This window comes from Erpetoichthys calabaricus, chromosome 8 (genome assembly GCF_900747795.2).
Source record: "Erpetoichthys calabaricus chromosome 8, fErpCal1.3, whole genome shotgun sequence".
In the NCBI taxonomy this organism is placed as follows: domain Eukaryota; kingdom Metazoa; phylum Chordata; class Cladistia; order Polypteriformes; family Polypteridae; genus Erpetoichthys; species Erpetoichthys calabaricus.
Genome location: NC_041401.2, coordinates 124,601,206 through 124,620,520, shown reverse-complemented (window position 1 = coordinate 124,620,520; position 19,315 = coordinate 124,601,206). Strand labels below are relative to the sequence as shown.

General features: G+C 36.8%; 1 protein-coding gene across 5 annotated transcripts in view; it reads left to right on the top strand.

Moving 5' to 3' along the window:
* espn (espin) overlaps window positions 1-13,274 on the top strand; it is a 142,295-nt gene extending 129,021 nt beyond the window's left edge. For 4 of the 5 annotated variants that reach the window (XR_007935644.1, XR_007935641.1, XR_007935642.1 and 1 more), the window contains 3 exons: window positions 8,969-9,048; window positions 9,272-10,062; window positions 11,383-13,274. Coding sequence is in view for 1 of the 5 variants with exons in the window: in XM_051930880.1 (XP_051786840.1) it covers window positions 8,969-9,048; window positions 9,272-9,283; window positions 11,383-11,530 (240 nt within the window). In the remaining 4 variants the exon portion in view is untranslated. The remainder of the gene's footprint in view (window positions 1-8,968; window positions 9,049-9,271; window positions 10,063-11,382) is intronic. The other variant, XM_051930880.1, reaches the window with a different exon arrangement.
* Window positions 13,275-19,315: the final 6,041 nt, after the last annotated feature.

The window sequence follows — 19,315 nt, the reverse complement described above, 5'->3', positions numbered from 1 at the left end:
AGGACCAGTCTGTGGATTCTAATGAAACATCATTAATCAAACAGCCTGACGAGCCCCAATCAGAACTCCCTTCACTGCCACAGACAGTCTGCCTTTCCACAGCAGTGGAGTCTGGAAATGAGGAACTTGCAGACAGCACTATGCTTGTCCCTGACAGCAGAAAAAACTCCATTCAGCTTATCTCTGAACTGGGAGAGTTCAGCAACGATGAAATCTGCAGATATATTGACCGTAGCTTTTCATTTTGGAAGGAAAAGGAGGCCGAACTCTTTGACATTTAGCTAACTGGACTGGTAGACTATTGTAATACAGGTTAAAGAAAATCAAAAGATCAAAGAGCCAGAAATTCACTGGTAAAATCAGCACCAGGTATGCATGCCTGAGAGAAAGGTTCAACTTCAACTTTTTGATCCTCTCAGAGAGTTAGGCATGGGAATTTTAGTCCAGGTATGATGAGGAGTTAGATGTGAAGTGGACTTGACCTATAGTAAGAATTGCTATACTGAATGCATTTAGTGAAAAAATAATGGAGAATTAGATTCAAAAACAAAAAAAAATTAGATTCTAGTTGGGCTATCAAAATACATTGGGCTTAATTTAAAGGTGATTGTAATAAATAAAGAAAATAAGTATCGACTGTTACAGAAAGTTGCCAACATTTATTGAGGCACTGGAAACCTTCTCTTCTGCAAACAATGTAATTAATACTAATTGAACGCCTATGTAGATTGAGTATCCCTAATCCAAAATTCTAAAATCCAACATGACGTCACCTATGATCCCTCTAATTTTTTTTTTTACCGCTGAATGGATGTGAACAACATTTGTGCAGATTCCAAACAGATGTATTCATCCTGACCCAGGAAAGCAGGTTGTCAACTAAGTGCCACGAAGCTAGGACACACAATCAATGACCGTGTTTGTAGGTCCCTCATGAGGCAGTGAGGACCACAAAGTACCATCACTTGATCAGCTATAAAGTAGCCCCTGTAAAGTACCACAATACTGGATAGATTATGTGTGGCAGTTTTAATACACTATGCAGGGTTTTGGGAGCAATGTGATAACACCTGCATTATGCATTAATGGAATGTCACTGTTTATGGTTAACAAAGGCAGCTTTATTCTTGCTAGGTGCCCTAATTGCAATATGAGTGCAGTAAATTCCTCTGATTACATTAGGAAAACTGGACACTGCTGCAAACTGCCTTTTTATGTTGGCAACAATAAGTTATGTTGTATGTATGTACATTAAGATCATACAAAAACATTCTTTTCAGTCGGTCAATGGCTTCCAGCACAGCAGGTATGATGGAGTGAAGATTGGCAGAGATATTCCTGACCTGTCAGCCAGTTCAATGAGAAGTGACAATAGGTAGCCTATATAAACTGACAGAAAACCAAAAAAGTTATTCTGTGCAAATAGGCAGAATTGGCCTTCTTGAAAGGTAATTAAAATATAGTCTGTACATTGTATTCATCACTCCTGGGGTTTAATATGTTTGTCATGTCAATGCACATTATAATAATGGCTCAGTGATATGAATTATTATATGCGTGAGCTGTCGTTTACCTGGTTTGGCTGCATCTCCCCACTTAATCAAGGGCATCACCAAGATATTTCATCATGTATTTGCAAATATACCAAAATCCAAAAATATCTGAAACCCTTCTGGTCCAAGGCATTTTGGATTAGGGATACTAAACCTGCAATAAGTAGTTCTATCAAACTAATTTTGACAAAAAGGGCAATAATAATATAGTTAAAGCATTGCTAGCAGAAAATGAATTTTATTCAGCACTTACTAAGTGCAATTCATAATAGATTCCCAAAGTAACCCAAACTAAATAGGGAAAAAAGGTTCTATAACAAACAAAACTCTCACTGCTTCAAGAAAATATCTGCTCCATTAAGAATATGGGCCAAGACACAGTCTTGATGCTGTTCTAAAACTGTTACTTACTATATGTATTGCTGTTATTTCAGATGAGGATAATAAACCTTAGTATTCAAACATGATTATTATTGCCTCATTCTCCTGATCAGTTTCTGAATGCTCAGAAAACCAAACTCTCAGCTATCACACTCCATCAGGGAGATGCTTCAAGCCAAGCAGAGTTATTTTTTTTGTCACCACATGCAAGAAGAAAGGAGCCAGCTAGTAAGTCTGAGGAAATTTTTGCCCTTTGTTGTTATTTTTGAGATGGATGTTTATCCGAATGAACTGTTCGATTTCCATTATTAATACTATTTGCGGTAAATTTTGAATATGTATGTTATTAAGGTATGGTAAAGTGGTGGAGTTTAGCAGGCTATAATTTAACTTATGAGCCACATAGCTAGTAATAAACTGTAAAACAGGGATGTGTGGATATCCAGTGATCTCCAGATTGTTTGTGTCATAGAAAATAAATACTATTGTAAGAAAACCACCTAGAGTAAAATGAAAAGAGAAAGAGAGTTGTGGACACTTAGTACTTTAAAGAATCGGACCTTTTAAAGCAGCAGCTGCATGATTGCCTACAGCATGACTAAGATCTGAACAGGGGAAAATAAGCCCCAATGATTTGAATTTGTGTTTGCATTTGTGTGTGAGTGTTTGCATGTTTTGTACATCTTACATACAACATGGAACAAAACTCTTTTTAGCTTTGTGCTAAACCGGGACTCTTAGTTTAATTATGAGTGGAATCTGTGTGGCATTTGAGCCTAATTCTTTTCTGTGTATTCTATCCTTTAAGCATTTTGAGAATGTTTGAGTAATCAACGGTGTGTATGTGAAATGTTTCTGTTGTATCAAATAAAAAACTAATTTGAGGTCAACTAGTACGGTTCCCGCAAAGCAGAATGAATGACTATGTAAATTGATACTTTTGTCAATAAAACCATTGCTGACTTTACACCCATTGCATTGCTTTTTTCAAAATAATATCAGAAGTGTTTCTTTTCACTGCACATGTAATTAAAAGACCCGCAGACACCCTCAGGTGCATTTCAGAAATACTCGCATGTTGATTCCTGATCCCATATCCTGTTTTCAACCTCTAATAGATAATATTGTTTTGGGTCTAGTATAGTTATGTAAGACAGACTATTGTTTGACACAGAGTGCAAAGGATTAGATTCTGTCAAACAATTGGCAAGCACTCACAATTAAATCTTACAAGCCAGACTCTGTGTTTTACAATACAAGAAAATCTATTAATAATTTTGCTTAAAGAAGATAAATCTGCTCAATTGTGATATAAATTGACACACTCATTTCTATGCATGATGTCAGGGGTTCAAATATAAGCATACACCCCAAGTTAACCACTCATCTTGAGTTCTATTATGATTTCAAAGAATATGCACTTTATTTGCTTTATACCACATCATAATTGGACCAATGCAAATGCCCTTAAAATTTCATGAAACATTGATTTAAACATTTTAAATGGATATTTGATTATAGATCTGTTTATGTACAGCATGTATCTATGAAGCATTTCAGGGTCAAGATTATGGAAGAGTGGGGCGGCACGGTGGCGCAGTGGGTAGCGCTGCTGCCTCGCAGTTGGGAGACCTGGGGACCTGGGTTTGCTTCCCGGGTCCTCCCTGCGTGGAGTTTACATGTTCTACCCGTGTCTGCATGGGTTTCCTCCGGGCGCTCTGGTTTCCTCCCACAGTCCAAAGACATGCAGGTTAGGTGGATTGGCGATTCTAAATTGGCCCTAGTGTGTGCTTGGTGTGTGGGTGTGTTTGTGTGTGTCCTGTGGTGGGTTGGCACCCTGCCCAGGATTGGTTCCTGCCTTGTGCCCTGTCTTGGCTGGAATTGGCTCCAGCAGACCCCCGTGACCCTGTGTTCGGATTCAGCGGGTTGGAAAATGGATGGATGGATTATGAAAGAGTATTATACCTTATAAATGTAAGCACCTCACAGGTGACTTTGACCAATTTGATTTTAATGTCTTTTTCTTAGTAACTTGCTATTTTATTATGATGCCTTTAACTTATTATTTATTGCCTTGAATTTGGCAAGTAAATACACACTGAACAAGTCACTTTAGATCAGAATAGTCGTGTTAGCTAAAATGGCTGATTTATAATAGCAGATGTGTAAAAATGTGGCAATATATGCCATACCGTTTGTCTAGTGTTATACTGCAAATTTTTATTTATATACAATGCTCCTAGTACCATTTGTTCCAATTTAGTTATTAGTGCAAAAGCTTGTGATTCAGAAGAAATGTTGCTTTGTGAGAGGCAGTACAAATCCAGGTAAGCCTAAAATGTCTGTAGTTGATCTGTCTTGGATGATAGTGTAAATGTTCTACCAAAGAATTCCCCACCAACATCCAGTGTTCCTTTGCTTTTACTCTACAATTCAATTTACTGCTGCTCTGCCACCATATTTCCATTACACAAGTTAAAAAAAATGTAAAGTATGAAGTGAAACTGAAATCAATGAGCTGAGAGATCACAGGGCATACTGGAACATACAACACTGTGCGTGAAAAGCCATCTGGATTTTTCAGGATGGAAGTAGATTACATTATACGCAAATGGAACTTTTCTGATTCTTCTGTGTTTAATTAGTTACAAATTGATATTGATTCAACCAGAATGCAAAAATGCCTGTTCACATCAGTAACAGGCAAGGATTGGTTGACCTTAAACACTTATCAGTATCTTTTTTTTATGTTTAATGGAAGTTTTGTGATCACTTTCTTTGGAAGCACATTCCATGGAGACCAATTAGACATCAATAATCAAACAGCATAAGAAGAACTCCCTTCACAGGCTTAGGCAGACTATTAACTGAATACTGTTCGTTCCAGGAATCCTCTGTATTTTTGTCCACACCACCTCGGGACTCTCCACACAATTTCCACTGAAGATTTTCTTCAGTTTTATTTGTCTTCACTAATCCTTACGCTGTGCATGAATCCATTTGAAATGATATGTCCTGATCAGATACCTCTTTGGCATTCATTTGAATTTTGGAAAAGAATCTTTCGTGCTGCCCATCCTCCCGCACACTTGTAAACTGACCTGCATTAGATGTGCTAGGAGTTGGTGTACAAACTCCCACGTTGCCTGGCAGCTGTAACTGATGGTCGGTCATTTGAACAGGTCTTTCATCACAAACGTGGTGGAAAAGAAAATCTCTAAAATAACAAAACTGTTATTTAATGGTAAAAAATCTGGCAGCATATTGACTTTAATTATTCAATCTACACTAGTTATTGTTTCTAAAAGTAAGATGTTTACTTGACTTACTTCACAGCAAAATCAGTGGCTTGTTTCTTAACATTCAATAGTCTAAATTCTTTTTTTTTTTTTTTGGGCTGTGCAATTCCCTAGGGAATAATCAATATTTAAAGAGGAGGATTGGTTTACAGACATCCGTGGTACTCTGCCAGTTAAAATCTGTCAAACTGGGAATCTGAGAGCAAACTACGATTGTGACATAAGGGAAGATGAGGAGTGCTTAGTGTCTCCATATCACACTGCTTCCTAATTACAATTTAATAAACCTGGACTGGATAGGATTGCAAAGGAAGAGGTAGTGCTCTCTTGTTAGTATAGCTTAGAAAGGATTTGGCAAGCATAATATGTTTGCTATTTCATTTTCTTTCATGACAGTATTTTTTACATTCACGCATCAGATTCAAGTGAATTTATTGAATATCACTAGCTTTGCTGTCACATCCTTCAGTTATAATTTGAACATGCCAGTGTCTCATCATGTATGCTCAGCGTGAATATAATAAACCTGTCCAATGATATCAGCATTTATTAGAGAAGAAGTACACAATGTGCCTGGTCCCTAATGCTTTTGTAAGTGAATGCTGCCTTTAACACCTTAACTCGTAAACTGAAGCCTCAATGCAGTTTGCTGATTTTGTAAATTCAGTATCAGTTAAAGCATTTCAGAATAAAGATACCATTTCACTAAATGTAGAATTAAAGATCAACATAATTATAAAATTCTGTAATTGTAACAGTTCTGCAATATCAAGTATCTTAAAATAAACAAAAAATGATAGATTTTAAAGTACAGTAATTTGTAAGTACAACATCACAAAGATACCACTGATAGTCATCCAGAGTCGAGGATAACATATTGTGGACTAAAAAAACAACAGAAATTGATCTTAATATGAAGTACTATAGAAAATACCACTGCCAGGGATGTTAAAAAGACTATTTTATAAAGAAACTGCTGCGTGCTAGTTTGACAGTTGCAAAATGAAATGTTCCTACATATATATCAGTCTATGACAAGCTAGTTAATGATTCAACAATGTTTGTTTATTCATTAACAGGCACAGCCTCTAATAAAATCTGCTTCCAAGTTTCTAGCTCATTTATTTTACTTTGAATGGGTTTTTGCAATATAATGTACTGCATCACACACATTCACACAACTTACATTTGTAGATATTCCACAAAATTCTTTAGTAGTAGTTATCAGGTGGGATCTTTTTTTTTTTATTTATTTAATCATGCACACCTTTTGTATACTGCTGTGGATTGTGGCCCTATAGTGACTTTTTTGACAGCTAGATTAAGCTTTTCCAGGTGAGTTGCTTGATGACTCAAAGCATACTGAGATGAAACTGTATTTTAAGTAATCCATCCTGCTATGCCAGTATAGTGTCAGATGATATGCTAAGTGATAATTAATATAATTTCAGTATGGGGACTCAGCCTACAGTAGGAGATTAATAGAGTACTAAGCTCAAATATTAGAGAGTGTTTTTTCTTAATTGCTTAGACAGTATATGTAATACAAAGTAATCAGTTACCCTAATATGAATGATGTTTTGAGTGTTTCCTCTTTTATTAAAAACCTATATCTAAATTATGCTGCTAGGAATGCATTTAGCTTTCAAAAATCCTGAGGAGTACATAATTCCTATAAAAAGTATTCACCCCTTAGACAGGTTTAATTTGGGTTTTTTGTATTTGATCATCAGAAAATACTCTTTAATGTCAGAATGAAAACAGCCCTCTGCAAAGTGGTGTAAATTAATTACAAATATGAAATTCAAAATTGATCACATAAGTACCCCCCCAAGCTTCAAGTCACTAATTTATAGATACATCTTTGACAGCAGTTCCAGCCCTGAGTCTTTGTGGGCTTTATATATCTGGACAGTGCAATGTTTTCTCATTTTTCTTTAAAAAAAACTGTTCAAACTCTGTCAGGTTGCACTGGGATAATAAGTGAAGAGCCTTTTTTCTGGGCTTTAACTTAGCCACTCCAAGGCATTCATCTTGTTGTTTTTAAGCTATTTCTGTGTAGCTTTAGCTTTAGGCTTGGAAAACAACGCACTGGTTTCTTGCAGACTGTATTAAGTTGTCCTCCAATATTTCCCTATATTTTACTTTATTCATACTGTATTATCCTCCAACCTCACAAGCCTACTAGGGCCTGCTGCAGAGATGCATCGTCACAGCATGCTGCCACTGGTGTGTTTCACGATGGGGATTATGTGTGCTTTTAATAATGAGCACTGTTTGTCTCGCGCCAAGTCAGACATTTAGTCTGATGGTCAAAAAGTTCAATTTCAGTCTCACCAGTGCCACCAAGCCATAAACCTGAAAATAGTGAAGCACTCAGGCAACAGTTGTTCTGTGCACGCAGTCTCTCCAGTCTCCACTACTGCAGCATTTCAATAGGTCTCATGGTGGCCTCCTTCACTAGTCTTCTTCTTGTATGATCACTCAGTTTTTGTGGACAGCCTACACTAGGTAGATCTACACTTTTGCCATACTCTTTCCATTTCTTAATGACTGATTTACAGAAACTCCAAGGGATATTTTAATCTATCCATCCCCTGATTAGTGTTTTTCAATCTCTTTTTCATGTAGTTGCTTGTAGTGTTGTTTTGTCTTCATTACGTATGTGAGGCCACAATACTGACTCCCAACTAGTTGGACCTTCCAGACTCCGGTGCATTTACTGTATATTACAACCAATTGAAACCCCTTGGCTACAGACAGTTGGTGTCTGTTTAAATATGTGACTTCTAAAACCAATTGGCTATGAGTGAATATTTATGCAGTCAAATACGGTATGTTCTATTTTATATTTGTAACTAATAGCGACCACTTTGGAGAAATTTGTTTCACTTTGACATTGAGTGATTTTCTGTTGATCAGTATCAATAAAAGTGAAATTAAACCTGCTGTTATTCGAAGTTGTATAATAATAAAATGAGAAAACTTCTGAAGGGGCAAATACTTGTTATAGGCACTGTAGTGGGGCTGACTTGTCACCATTCATAGCAAACACATACAGAACATCTCAAAAGGTATATTTGTTTCTGTGCTGTTGAGGGTGACAATTGGAGCAAGACAGGAATAATACATGTAGAACCTTGAATAAATTATGGTTTTATTAAATCACACCAAGTTTTGCCCAGGTAAGCTCTGATATTTAGTAATTAAATGCAGATAGATTCTGGAGTTAACAGATATAAGAGCAATTAGAACACAGTTGAGGTAATTGTTAGCAGATTTTGTTAAGTAAAATGTAAGTTTTACTACTTGTGTACAAACAAATGCACACAAAATAAAATATATAATTACAAAAACAAATTATCTCCAATACAGGCACTGCTTCCAGGGTTGATTCCTGTGTTAGTGTCTGAAGTCTAGCCACTACAACCCTAAACTAGATTAAGTAATTTTGATAAAGAATGGCTGCTCTGGAGGTGGAGTGTAATAGCATTATTTTTGCATACAATTGTAAGTCAGCCTTGTTTATATGCAGAATATTTAATTGAATCCTAGGGTGCTTTAAAATTCAATAGCTATTCAGATTCTTAAGGCTCCTAATGGTGGTAAGTTTATACAGATCCCTGATAAAATTAATTTCAGGGAGCCTGCAGTCATTGGAAAAATGTCAGTCTACCTCACCTTGAGCATTTTTCAACAATGTACAAATATATTTCCTTATTCTTATTTTTACAGGAGAAAGAGGAAGAGGCACGCTTAGCAGCAATGCCAGCCTGGAGAAGAGAAATTGTAAAGAAGAAGCTGGAAGAAGAAAAGTAAGTTGAATGAGTTTGACCTTTTGTTTGTGTCCTTGATTCTGAATTGACAATAGTATTGTCAATGCAGACATTGTCAGACTTGTATAAATGTTTTAAATTCTAACTAGCATTTCTAACTTTATAAACCTAAAGATAACTGTTTTTGTTTTGATTTTAATTTGAAACGTATACTGATTGTTTTTTGTTTTTTCTCCCCACCACCAATTCTATGTTATAAAAGAGAGCAGAAAAGGTAAGAATCATATTCCTTAAGGTGCATTTTCCAGTATGTTGCTTCTACATTTACAACCAGTAGCTGGCAGTATTTGATCACAGGATTCAGCTTTCCTTCTGGCCATTACAACGCTGTCTGGTCATGTTATGCGATAACCTTGTTCTGCATTAAACTTCAAGTGTTTCACACCTCTGTTGTCAGAAGACGATAGTTTATTTCCTGTATGTTCTTTTATTTATTATTATTATTATGGTTGCCTCTCTGGTATAAGTAATATTTTGTGATCTTTTCAAAAAGACACCTGTTTTTGATTAGTGTTCTGATATGCTATATTAGTCAGTGATTCCTCTAATAAGACCATTAACACATCCTTTGAGTTTATCGCAGTGAACTGTAGCACAAATGTACTTTATATTTAATAGAATACATACCAGCAGAAGTAGCAGAATGTGCAGCCCTTCATATTAAAAATAGCCTATTGGTCAGCACATTTCTTCTAGCTGTTAATCGTTAAAGTAATATTGACATGACATCACTGCTGCTCAAGCATCACTGTACAACTGCACAAGAAGGAAATGCACGGAAAAAAAGACTTCACATCCTTATCCAACTACCATGGTAACGTTTCAGTTTACTGTAACTTTCAAGATTCTCCTGCTTAATCACAGAACACTGCAGAACCTGGGACCCAAGTTCCTGTCCACCTTGCTGACCCACTCTCTCCCTGTGTACTCAGTGGGGTCCTCCAACAACAGCCTTCCTGCCTTCCCGGAGCAAAAGCGAGTAACCCTTAGGAAGTTCTTTCCCAGCTTTAGCTAATTTTTTTTTTCTTCTTTTTTGCATTCCCTCTTCCTTGTTCTTTTGCTTTTTTGGACACAGTATTTTGCTTGTTCCATTCTTTTTTGCCTTTAGTTTCCTAAATTTATCCATTATCTTGTATATCTTATTGTATCTTATTCTTACAATTTTCTAATCATTTTATTCATATTTTTCTAATCTAATTTCTCTTTGAGTTTTTGTCTTATTTCACGCCACATTCATCTTACTTTCTTATACTTCTCTCTATTATTGTCTTTCTGTTTCATCCTGCATACATACGACTTCTTAGTTTAATTTATACACCTCCGATTCCCTCTAGATAGCACCTCCATTTATTTCTATTCACATTATGATTTTTTGTCTCCCTGTTTCTACTCGTTGCATATTTTCTTTGCCCGTCTCTGTCACTTGTCTTTGGATCTCTTTACATCCTTCTACTTTATTCCATCATGGCAATTTTCATCTCCTTTGTTTTTCCCTTCCTTCTTTCAGATATTAGTTCCTCTTTCTATGCATCAGTGACTCCTGGGATTTCCTGTCGCCTATGCTTTTTGGTGTTTTCAGTCACTTCTTGCAGGGTGTTGTTTGCCCTTTCAGCTCATGTTGTTTGCCTGTAACATTTTGTGCATTCAGCTGTTGCATTGGAGTATTTTTTGCTCTCCTGCTTTATGCTCTTTGTAAAATGCATTTTAGCTTAGAAGTATTGGTCTCGTTTACATTTTAGATTTTATTTTTTTAGCAGTTAGAAGAGTAGTTCATAAGCATGCTGTTTCCCAAAATATTAAATCATGCAATTTTATTATTTGCTTCCTCCATATACTACTAATTACGTGGCTAAATACATCACACAAGCATTACTGTCGGAGTGCATTTTGGAAGCTTCTGTAATCTGGGGCCAAAAGTGTGAACGGTGGAAATAATCGTAATGCCAACAATTAATTTTTGAAATATAATAGAAGAGCTTTGCTGCCATATAAAACATTACAGCTTGCTCTGTTTTAAAGAAATGGCTTAATGTCTTGTTTGTTGTCATACATTTTGCTGCAATTTATCTGTTGGGACTCATTCCTTAAAAACCATTGTAATTTCTTCATTATAAAGAAGAAAAAGTAAAATGCTGTTTTTAAAGCAAATAGGGAAGAAAAACAAAACTCAATACATGTTTCAGTTTCATTGGGCTACAGCTGTTTGGCTTTCTCAGTTTAGATAGCTTATTGTGGCACTGATGTTTGATACGTTTAACTTTATCCTATTCATACCTATTTATAATGTGCATATTCTCTTCCTTTCTGCCACAGAAAAGAGGAAGAAAGGCTAAAGAAAGAAAAGCAAGAAGAGGAAAAAGCACAGCTAGAAAAATTACGAACCCTTGGCTATGATGAAACAAAGCTTGCACCCTGGCAGCGGCAGGTTATCCTAAAGAAAGGTGACATATCCAAGCATTAAGAGAAGAGCAGGATGGGGACGCATCCTTTCTGGCTGTGTGTCACTGAAAACCAAATCTGCGCTGTTTTGTGGAGAAGGGCAGTCTTTTTCTGCCTCTTGCTACCTGTGTCAGAGTGGTAAAATTAAAATCAAGACCAGTAGGCTGCAGTGAGATCTGTAGCTTTCACAAAAAGCAAAGACTTTATGAATCCGATCATTACCCTTTTGGGACATGACTATTATCTTAGTTAAGTATAAAAATTTAAGTGGATGCTTTATATGGAGAAGCCTCCATTTGCCTTTTTAAGTAAGATATCAGCCCTTAAATCCTCTGCCCTTTTAATATTTCCCCTTACTCTTACCTCATCGCCCATTGTTCCTGTTTGTAAGAAACTATTGCTTCAGGAAGATTTCTTCTGTCATAATTTGGGAAAAGGAAATTCTACAAGTTTCTTTTTCATGACACTATACAGCCAACCAACACATCTTATCCATGGCTTGTAAGAGTCTGAAATAAATTCAGTCACTTATAAAATCCAGCTTCTGGCAAATATTCTCTCTGCTGTTCCAGAAAGCAGCATATGAGAATGTAAGAGATAAAAGTCGTTAGTTATTTACTGAGTTCTTCAGTAGACTGGCAGCAAGACATGCTGAAGTAGAATGAGCCAGCAGCCATTAGTAACCTTTAAGCTACAGCTACATTTTCTCTGTTTTGTTCATTTCAAAATTCTGTCAGCTATAGCCAAACATGACAGAGTGTACAACTCATGGTGTTTTTTTTTTTTTTTTTAATCTTACCTGGTTTAAATGCAGTACAACTCTGTACATCATTTTATTGCTTATAATGGCTGGGTACATAAATTTAAAGTTTAACATAGTCAATTCACCAAAAATTGTGGTGAGAATGGCCTTTAAATGATTTGCTTTTTTACATACTCTGTCTTATATGTAGCTGAAAATGTGAACGACTCTCTATACACTTAGATCTCAAGTGGCACATATGTTGTGCAAAATAAAGTCCGTTTTGATTGGCATGAGACCATAAATGAATTTAGACAGTGCTTGGGCTAGCAGTGGTGTAACATGCTTGCTGAAGTAACCTAGGCTGAAAGTGTTAGCAAAAGTTGTGCTAAGGCCCCTACTTAGGTCCATTTGTCAGTGTCAGAGCTGTGTGATAAACAAAGGAGAACCATGATTCCTGGAATAAGGCCTTGTAGTTGCTTTCACTGGCATTTGGCTCAAATACTACACTTACCTTTAAAGGACTTCTTTAAGTTTCCATGTTGAAGTCTTTGCGTCCTACCATGGCATCATAGTGCCTGGACCTTGCTCAGGAGTAGATTGCCTCATTCCAAAGTTTTCTTGGGATACGCTTGGAAACCTTGCACAGATCAATTGACCCTGCCAGCTACACTTTTAATACACACAATTTGCTCTTGATGTACATTTATTTTGCAAATGAAGATTTATATATTGTATAGGAGCATTTCATGCAGAATACAGGTATCTGGTCAATAATGCTCAATAACATTAAATTCATATCAGTGGATGCCATAATATTTTTAAGACAAATGAAAAGCTGATGCCATTAGAAAGTTTTCTTTTGCTAATCTGTATCTCCTGTTGTCTTGTAAATGTTATCAGTCCTTAATTTTTTGAAGCATGCTTAAGTAGCTGATGGATATATTTGTGTAAAATAAAGAAATAAAAAGAAATTAAATACATATTCTTTCTGTATTTGAAATTAAATTAATCTTTAAATGTATTAGTGTGTTGAGGTTTCTTTTTCAAAATTTTCTGGTGCTTATATGACTACTATAGGTACTTGGGAGTAAACGTCACTTCAGTCCTAATGCTGCACATATAAGTTTTGATAAGGTAAGCATCATAGGTGTATGTTTTCTCGATTTTTCTGAAAGATTTACATGAAAATTCAGAAATTTTTCAAATTTTAATTATCATTTAAAAGGCTGAACTCCTATAATAAAACATGCAAATAAGGTTTTGTACTGTTAGTATCCGAAGTGGGAAAAGCAGGACTTAAAAGATATATAGAATAATGCACTAAAAGATGTTAATTAAATTGCATGATTAAAGTAAAGCAGAAACAACTATTATTGAGTGGGACTACTGTGCAAACTCTCCTGACTGCGAGGCAGCAGCGCTACCACTGCGCCACCGTGCCGCCCATGTAGAAAGTTTATTTTTTATTTAAAACAAAAACTAATGTCATAAGGACTTAATAGACATTTTTTATTTAATTTTTTAAATTAAAAGTTAAACTTTTTATTTTAATAAAGTTGTATTTAAATGTACTTTAATAAGGTGGAATATCAAATTAGAATGTTCATTTTTAACCCTGTATTCTGTTTGTACTATACCTTGCTCTCTGAATACCATTAGTAATAGTTAACAAGGAGATGTTTTCCTTGGTGAGAAGGAGTTGGGTATATGCTTAAAGCTGTGGTGCTCACTGATCACACACTTTGTATTCTGTACTTTTATTCATTGTTTTTGTCATCATAATCTCATTTACTGGCCAAGTACAGTATGTTCGCATACAATGAAATTGATCTTTTTTTTTTTTTTGGATGACTCTCCAAGTACAATTACATGACAAACATAACACATATGCATAATTGATAAATACCCAGAGGTAAATATAAGACAGAATGTAAACATATGCATATAAAGTGTAAAACAGTACAAGAAATACTGAAGATATAGGGGCGGGGACATCACCCAGACTGAGGCAGGATAGCTGAATTAACCATTTGTGAGCTTGGTGGACTATGGAAAGAAACTCTTCTTATATCTGCTTGTTTTGGTGTAGTTTAGTTTATAATGCCTAAACTTCAAAGTGGCTGTGGCCTGGATTTGAGGGGTGAATGATATGTTGGTCACCCTTGTCAATGTTATATAGATCCCAGTGTGTCTAATGGGGGCACATGCTCCATGGGAGCATTCTTTTAGAAATGTAGCTGGTACTTTGAACCTGTATATAAATCCCCTCAGTAACCGTTGCAGAAATATGGTTTTAAAGAATGGATATACTGTATTTAACTTGCATTAAAATGCAGCTTTCACTCTTAATATATATTGCGGTATAGTTATTTTCTGTACATACAAATACAGCCGAAGAGAAGCCATTGGAACAGTGCAATTGTCATTCAGTTCTTCAGTGGAATCCTTGGCGATTGTGTGTCCATTTTGAGAAGTATCCTTCTTGGCATAGAGTCAATACTGTAATTTGTGTGTGCCTAGTTATATTTAGCACACATACATACATTGTTGCATTATAATGTAATGTATAAAACTGCAGGTGCACTGTTATGCTGCAGCATGTTGTTGCAGATAATTAAAGAATTTGCTATTTTGGTGGAACACAGCTAAATCCACATAGGGCACTGGTCAATAGAACACAAAAATAGCTCACTGAATGACCTAAAGTGGTAGAAGTGAGCATATACTGTATAAAGCCTCTCAAAAAGACTCAAAGCCAAAATACAGGGTGCTTGCAGACTAGTCCATAAACCCCTGTGCCAGAGTTAATTTAGTAGTTATGGTACCTCAACATCCTGGCTACAACTCGAAGGGATGCTGGATTCCCTGTAGCTGTGAGTTCATGGAATTGAATCTAGGTTTAAAATGTCCGGAGTAATGTGTGGCAAGATACAGGAGAAATACTGGTATAATTCTACTTGTGACCACATTATATGCAAGTTGGATTTAAAAATTCAAAGGACAAGTAAAAAGGTGGTAATTTAAAATAAATACTAGTTATTTGATGAAAAACAAGTTAAAATTTGAGAAATAAACATTCTCTTTGAATAGAATTGGTTAAAGGTAACATTTTGGCATTTGACATTCATAATAATACAGATATGAATATAGCAACGCTGCTGAGACAACTGAACTGGGATACCCACCAAAGGAAAAACAGGACAAAAATAAATAAAAGCACAAGAGATTGAGGAAAATGTATTTACAATCCTTTTTGATTAATTTAAAGTGGGGGTAGCTTTTCAGCTAATGAATATTTAAAAGCTTGCCTGAATTAGGATAATTTTAATAAAAAATGAATATAGTAAAAATATGCTACGCAGATTACAGGAAGAAAAGAGAATGTGAGCCACTGAAAACTGTTATCTTTTTAATAAGACATTCCTGAAGGGAACAGAGAAAAGAGAGGAAAAAAAAATAGAAATTGCTGTAGTCATCATTTTAAGTATTGTACAATTAATATACTTAGCATTGGCACTGTTAAAGCAATTGCTAAAAAAGAAAAATCATATTGTGTACACAAAAAATAAGAGAAATAAGGTGTCTAAATGTAATGAGGTCTGAATTAAATTAAAAAAAAAAAAACAAATAAATGTTTTTGACCATTTCATAATTGGTGCAATGAGAAGCATATATTACCTTTCGTAAAGTACTGTCCATGCTTTTTGGAATGGTATCCTTTTGATAAACATGAATAAAAGAACTTGCTTAGTAAACCTAAACTGATGAACATTGGTTGTCAGGATTATTTTCCTTGCAAATTAATTGATTATGTATAAGACAATGCTTCATTAGTAAAAGGGACTAGTGAATTGAACAGTTGTGAGGTTCACTAAAAGGCCTGGAACATGCAAATAGGCTCAGAATGTTGCCATAATATGCTATACTGATTGGTTTTTCCATCCTTCATGTTCAATATCAGTAAAAGGTTTACATTTTATGATGTAACAGAAAGTGAAATTAAAAAATAGATTAACAACGCACATCAGTGATAATGATATTTACTATAAAAATGAATAAGATCTTGTTGATATATTTATTGATTTGAAATACTAAGTGGACAACTTTATGTGAAAAGTTTTAAGATCTCTGCTGATACATCAATGTATTGTAAAACTACTGCTCAGTGATAATGCATTTTTATGGGTACATTATTAAGTCAGTTGTCAATGATCACGGACAAAGGGACTATATCAGGGACTGCATTCACTATATGAGGATACTTCTGATGTTAAATGGATCTATAAAATACTATGGGGTAGCAAATGTAAAGTATAAGAGATCAAAAAATAGAAACTGCTTCTGTTACTTCCTAAAGTAAGAGATTTTATCTGGGAAAGAAACTACAGTTTAGCATAATTTAAGAGCTCTTATTTTGATAGGTTAATTAAAGTTGTTATCCCAGAGAAGAATGAAACACATAACACCCTTCTTTAGTTGAAGAAAGATTTTTTAAAAACTACTGTTATTAATGTATTTTGGTCAGTATATTGTAAAATTGGAGAAAAATGTTCATTCATCTGTTAAGAATGCCAATTCTTGTACCCTTAGTTTATGCATTTTACTCCATTGGAGTTGTGATCACCGATAAATGGAATAAGACTGGAAATTAAGGTGTAGAGTTTCAGTCAATGGTGTCCTGATTTGTATTACTGTATATGCATGTGATTGTTACATGTGGAGTATTGTTTTATATTATGTGCAAGTATTTGCTCTACCCTTTTACCCTTCTTAAATATTTGAGCTTAGCAATCACTTCTTTTGCCACTCAATTCAATAGTAGTTCAAGCCTTTCCTTCCCAGTGATATTTTATTGGCAAAGAAACGCAGTTCTGCTATGGGGACTTTAAATGTCTTTTGCTCATCCAATACAAAACTCTGACATTTTGTTTGCTGCACATATCTGGTAACATAGCTGGTGAAGAAAAGCTAGCTGATCCCAGGTGGGAAAAGTATAGAATAAAGAAAATTCTGCAAGAAATTGCAAGCCCAGCTAGTAGCAGCTAAAACAAACCTAATAGCGTATGAAATAGTTGTGCAGACATCTGTGGGAGGAGGCAAACTGCTTGCAGACTTGGCAACAATAGAGTCTGAAATACACATTGAGGTGGAACATAAGATAACAGCTGTTGGGTGCAGAGACTCTCATAGTAGTCTGTCATACAGACTGAAGAATATAAAGTGTTCTTCACCTGGTTTTAAAAAAGTCAGTGTGTGTGCGCTTGTCTTTAGTGCATCTCCTCTGTCTGTACTGCATTCGGACTACTCGGCTCCGTGACACATTTCCTTCCACTTCATTTTATGTATAATCTCCTTCAGAGAAATGTAGAAAGCCATGAAGAATGTCACAATTAAGGCTCTGCTTCCTCATTGGAAGGCATGTTAGTGGGATTGAGGAGGTCTTCGAAATACTCCCCCCACCGACCCACAACGTCCCGAGTCAAGGTCAGCAGCGCACCATCCCCACCATATACAGTGTTGACACTGCACTGCTTCCCCCTCCTGAGACGCCGGACGATGGCCCAGAATCTCCTCGAAGCCAAAAGTCGTTCTCCATGGCCTCCCCAAACTCCTCCCATGACCAAGTTTTTGCCTCCGCAACCACCAAAGCCGCATTCCGCTTGGCCTGCTGGTACCTATTAGCTGCCTCCAGAGTCCCACAAGACAAAAGGGACCGGTAGGACTCCTTCTTCAGCTTGACAGCATCCCTCACCGCCGGTGTCCACCCACAGGTTCGGGGATTGCCGCCACGACAGGCACCGACCACCTTACGGCCACAGCTCTGGTCAGCCGCCTCAACAATAGAGGCACGGAACATGGCCCATTCGGACTCCATGTCCCCCACCTTCCTCGGGACGTGGTCAAAGGTCTGCCGGAGGTGGGAGTTGAAGCTACTTCTGACTGGGGGCTCTGCCAGACGTTCCCAGCAGACCCTCAGAACACGTTTGGGCCTACCAGGCCTGACTGGCATTCTCCCCCACCATCGAAGCCAACTCACCACCAGGAACTCCAAAAAGGGTGGGTACTCTGCACAAACAACAGTTAGGACCCGTCTCCCCACCCAAAGGTGGAGGGAGGCTACCCTCTCATCCACCGGGGTAAACCCCAATGTACAGGCTCCAAGTCAGGGTGCAATAAGTATGCCCACACCCGCTCGGAACCTCTCACCAGGGGCAACTCCAGAGTGTAGAGAGTCCAGCCCCTCTCAAGGAGATTGGTTCCAGAGTCCAAGCTGTGCGTTGAGGTGAGCCCGACTATATCTAGCCAGAACCTCTCAACCTCGCGCACTAGCTCAGGCTCCTTCCCCTTCAGAGAGGTGACATTCCACATCCCAAGAGCCAGCTTCTGTAGCTGAGGATCGGACTGCCAAGGTCCCCGCCTTCAGCCACCACCCAACTTACACTGCACCCGACTTCCTTGGCCCCTCCCATAAGTGGTGAGCCCATGGGAAGGGGGACCTACGTTGCCTCTTCGGGCTGTGCCCGGCCGAGCCCCATGGGTGCAAGCCCGGCCACCAGGTGCTCGCCATCGAGCCCCACCTCCAGGGAGAATGAATTTGCTTATGTAAATATAAATCATTTCCACTCTATTAATATGCTGCTCTATAGTCTACAAAATGTGTGTCACATTGTGCAGCCCCTCTTGCTTCACTGGCACAAGTAGTACTTACAGAGCACATCTAATGTTGCATCATTTTAGATATTTTCTTTTGATGTATTTGTCAATGACAGTTTATAGCATTCCATTTTCGTTTTTCAACTACTTTTATTTTTATCTTTACTTTTTTATGTCACTGTTCTGAAAGTTTTCAAAGCGAACTTATTTAGCATATTCCCCAAATGTGATGTGAAAACTATGATACCATCTTTGTTCTTCAAAGCTAAGCATTATTTTAAAGTTTTTTTATTTATGAAGTTTATCATCAGGAAAACTTTGAACTGATTTTGTATATTGTATCTTTAATTCACACCATTTTAAGCATTGTTATTTTTGGGAATGAATTAGTGTCTTAATCTAAGAATG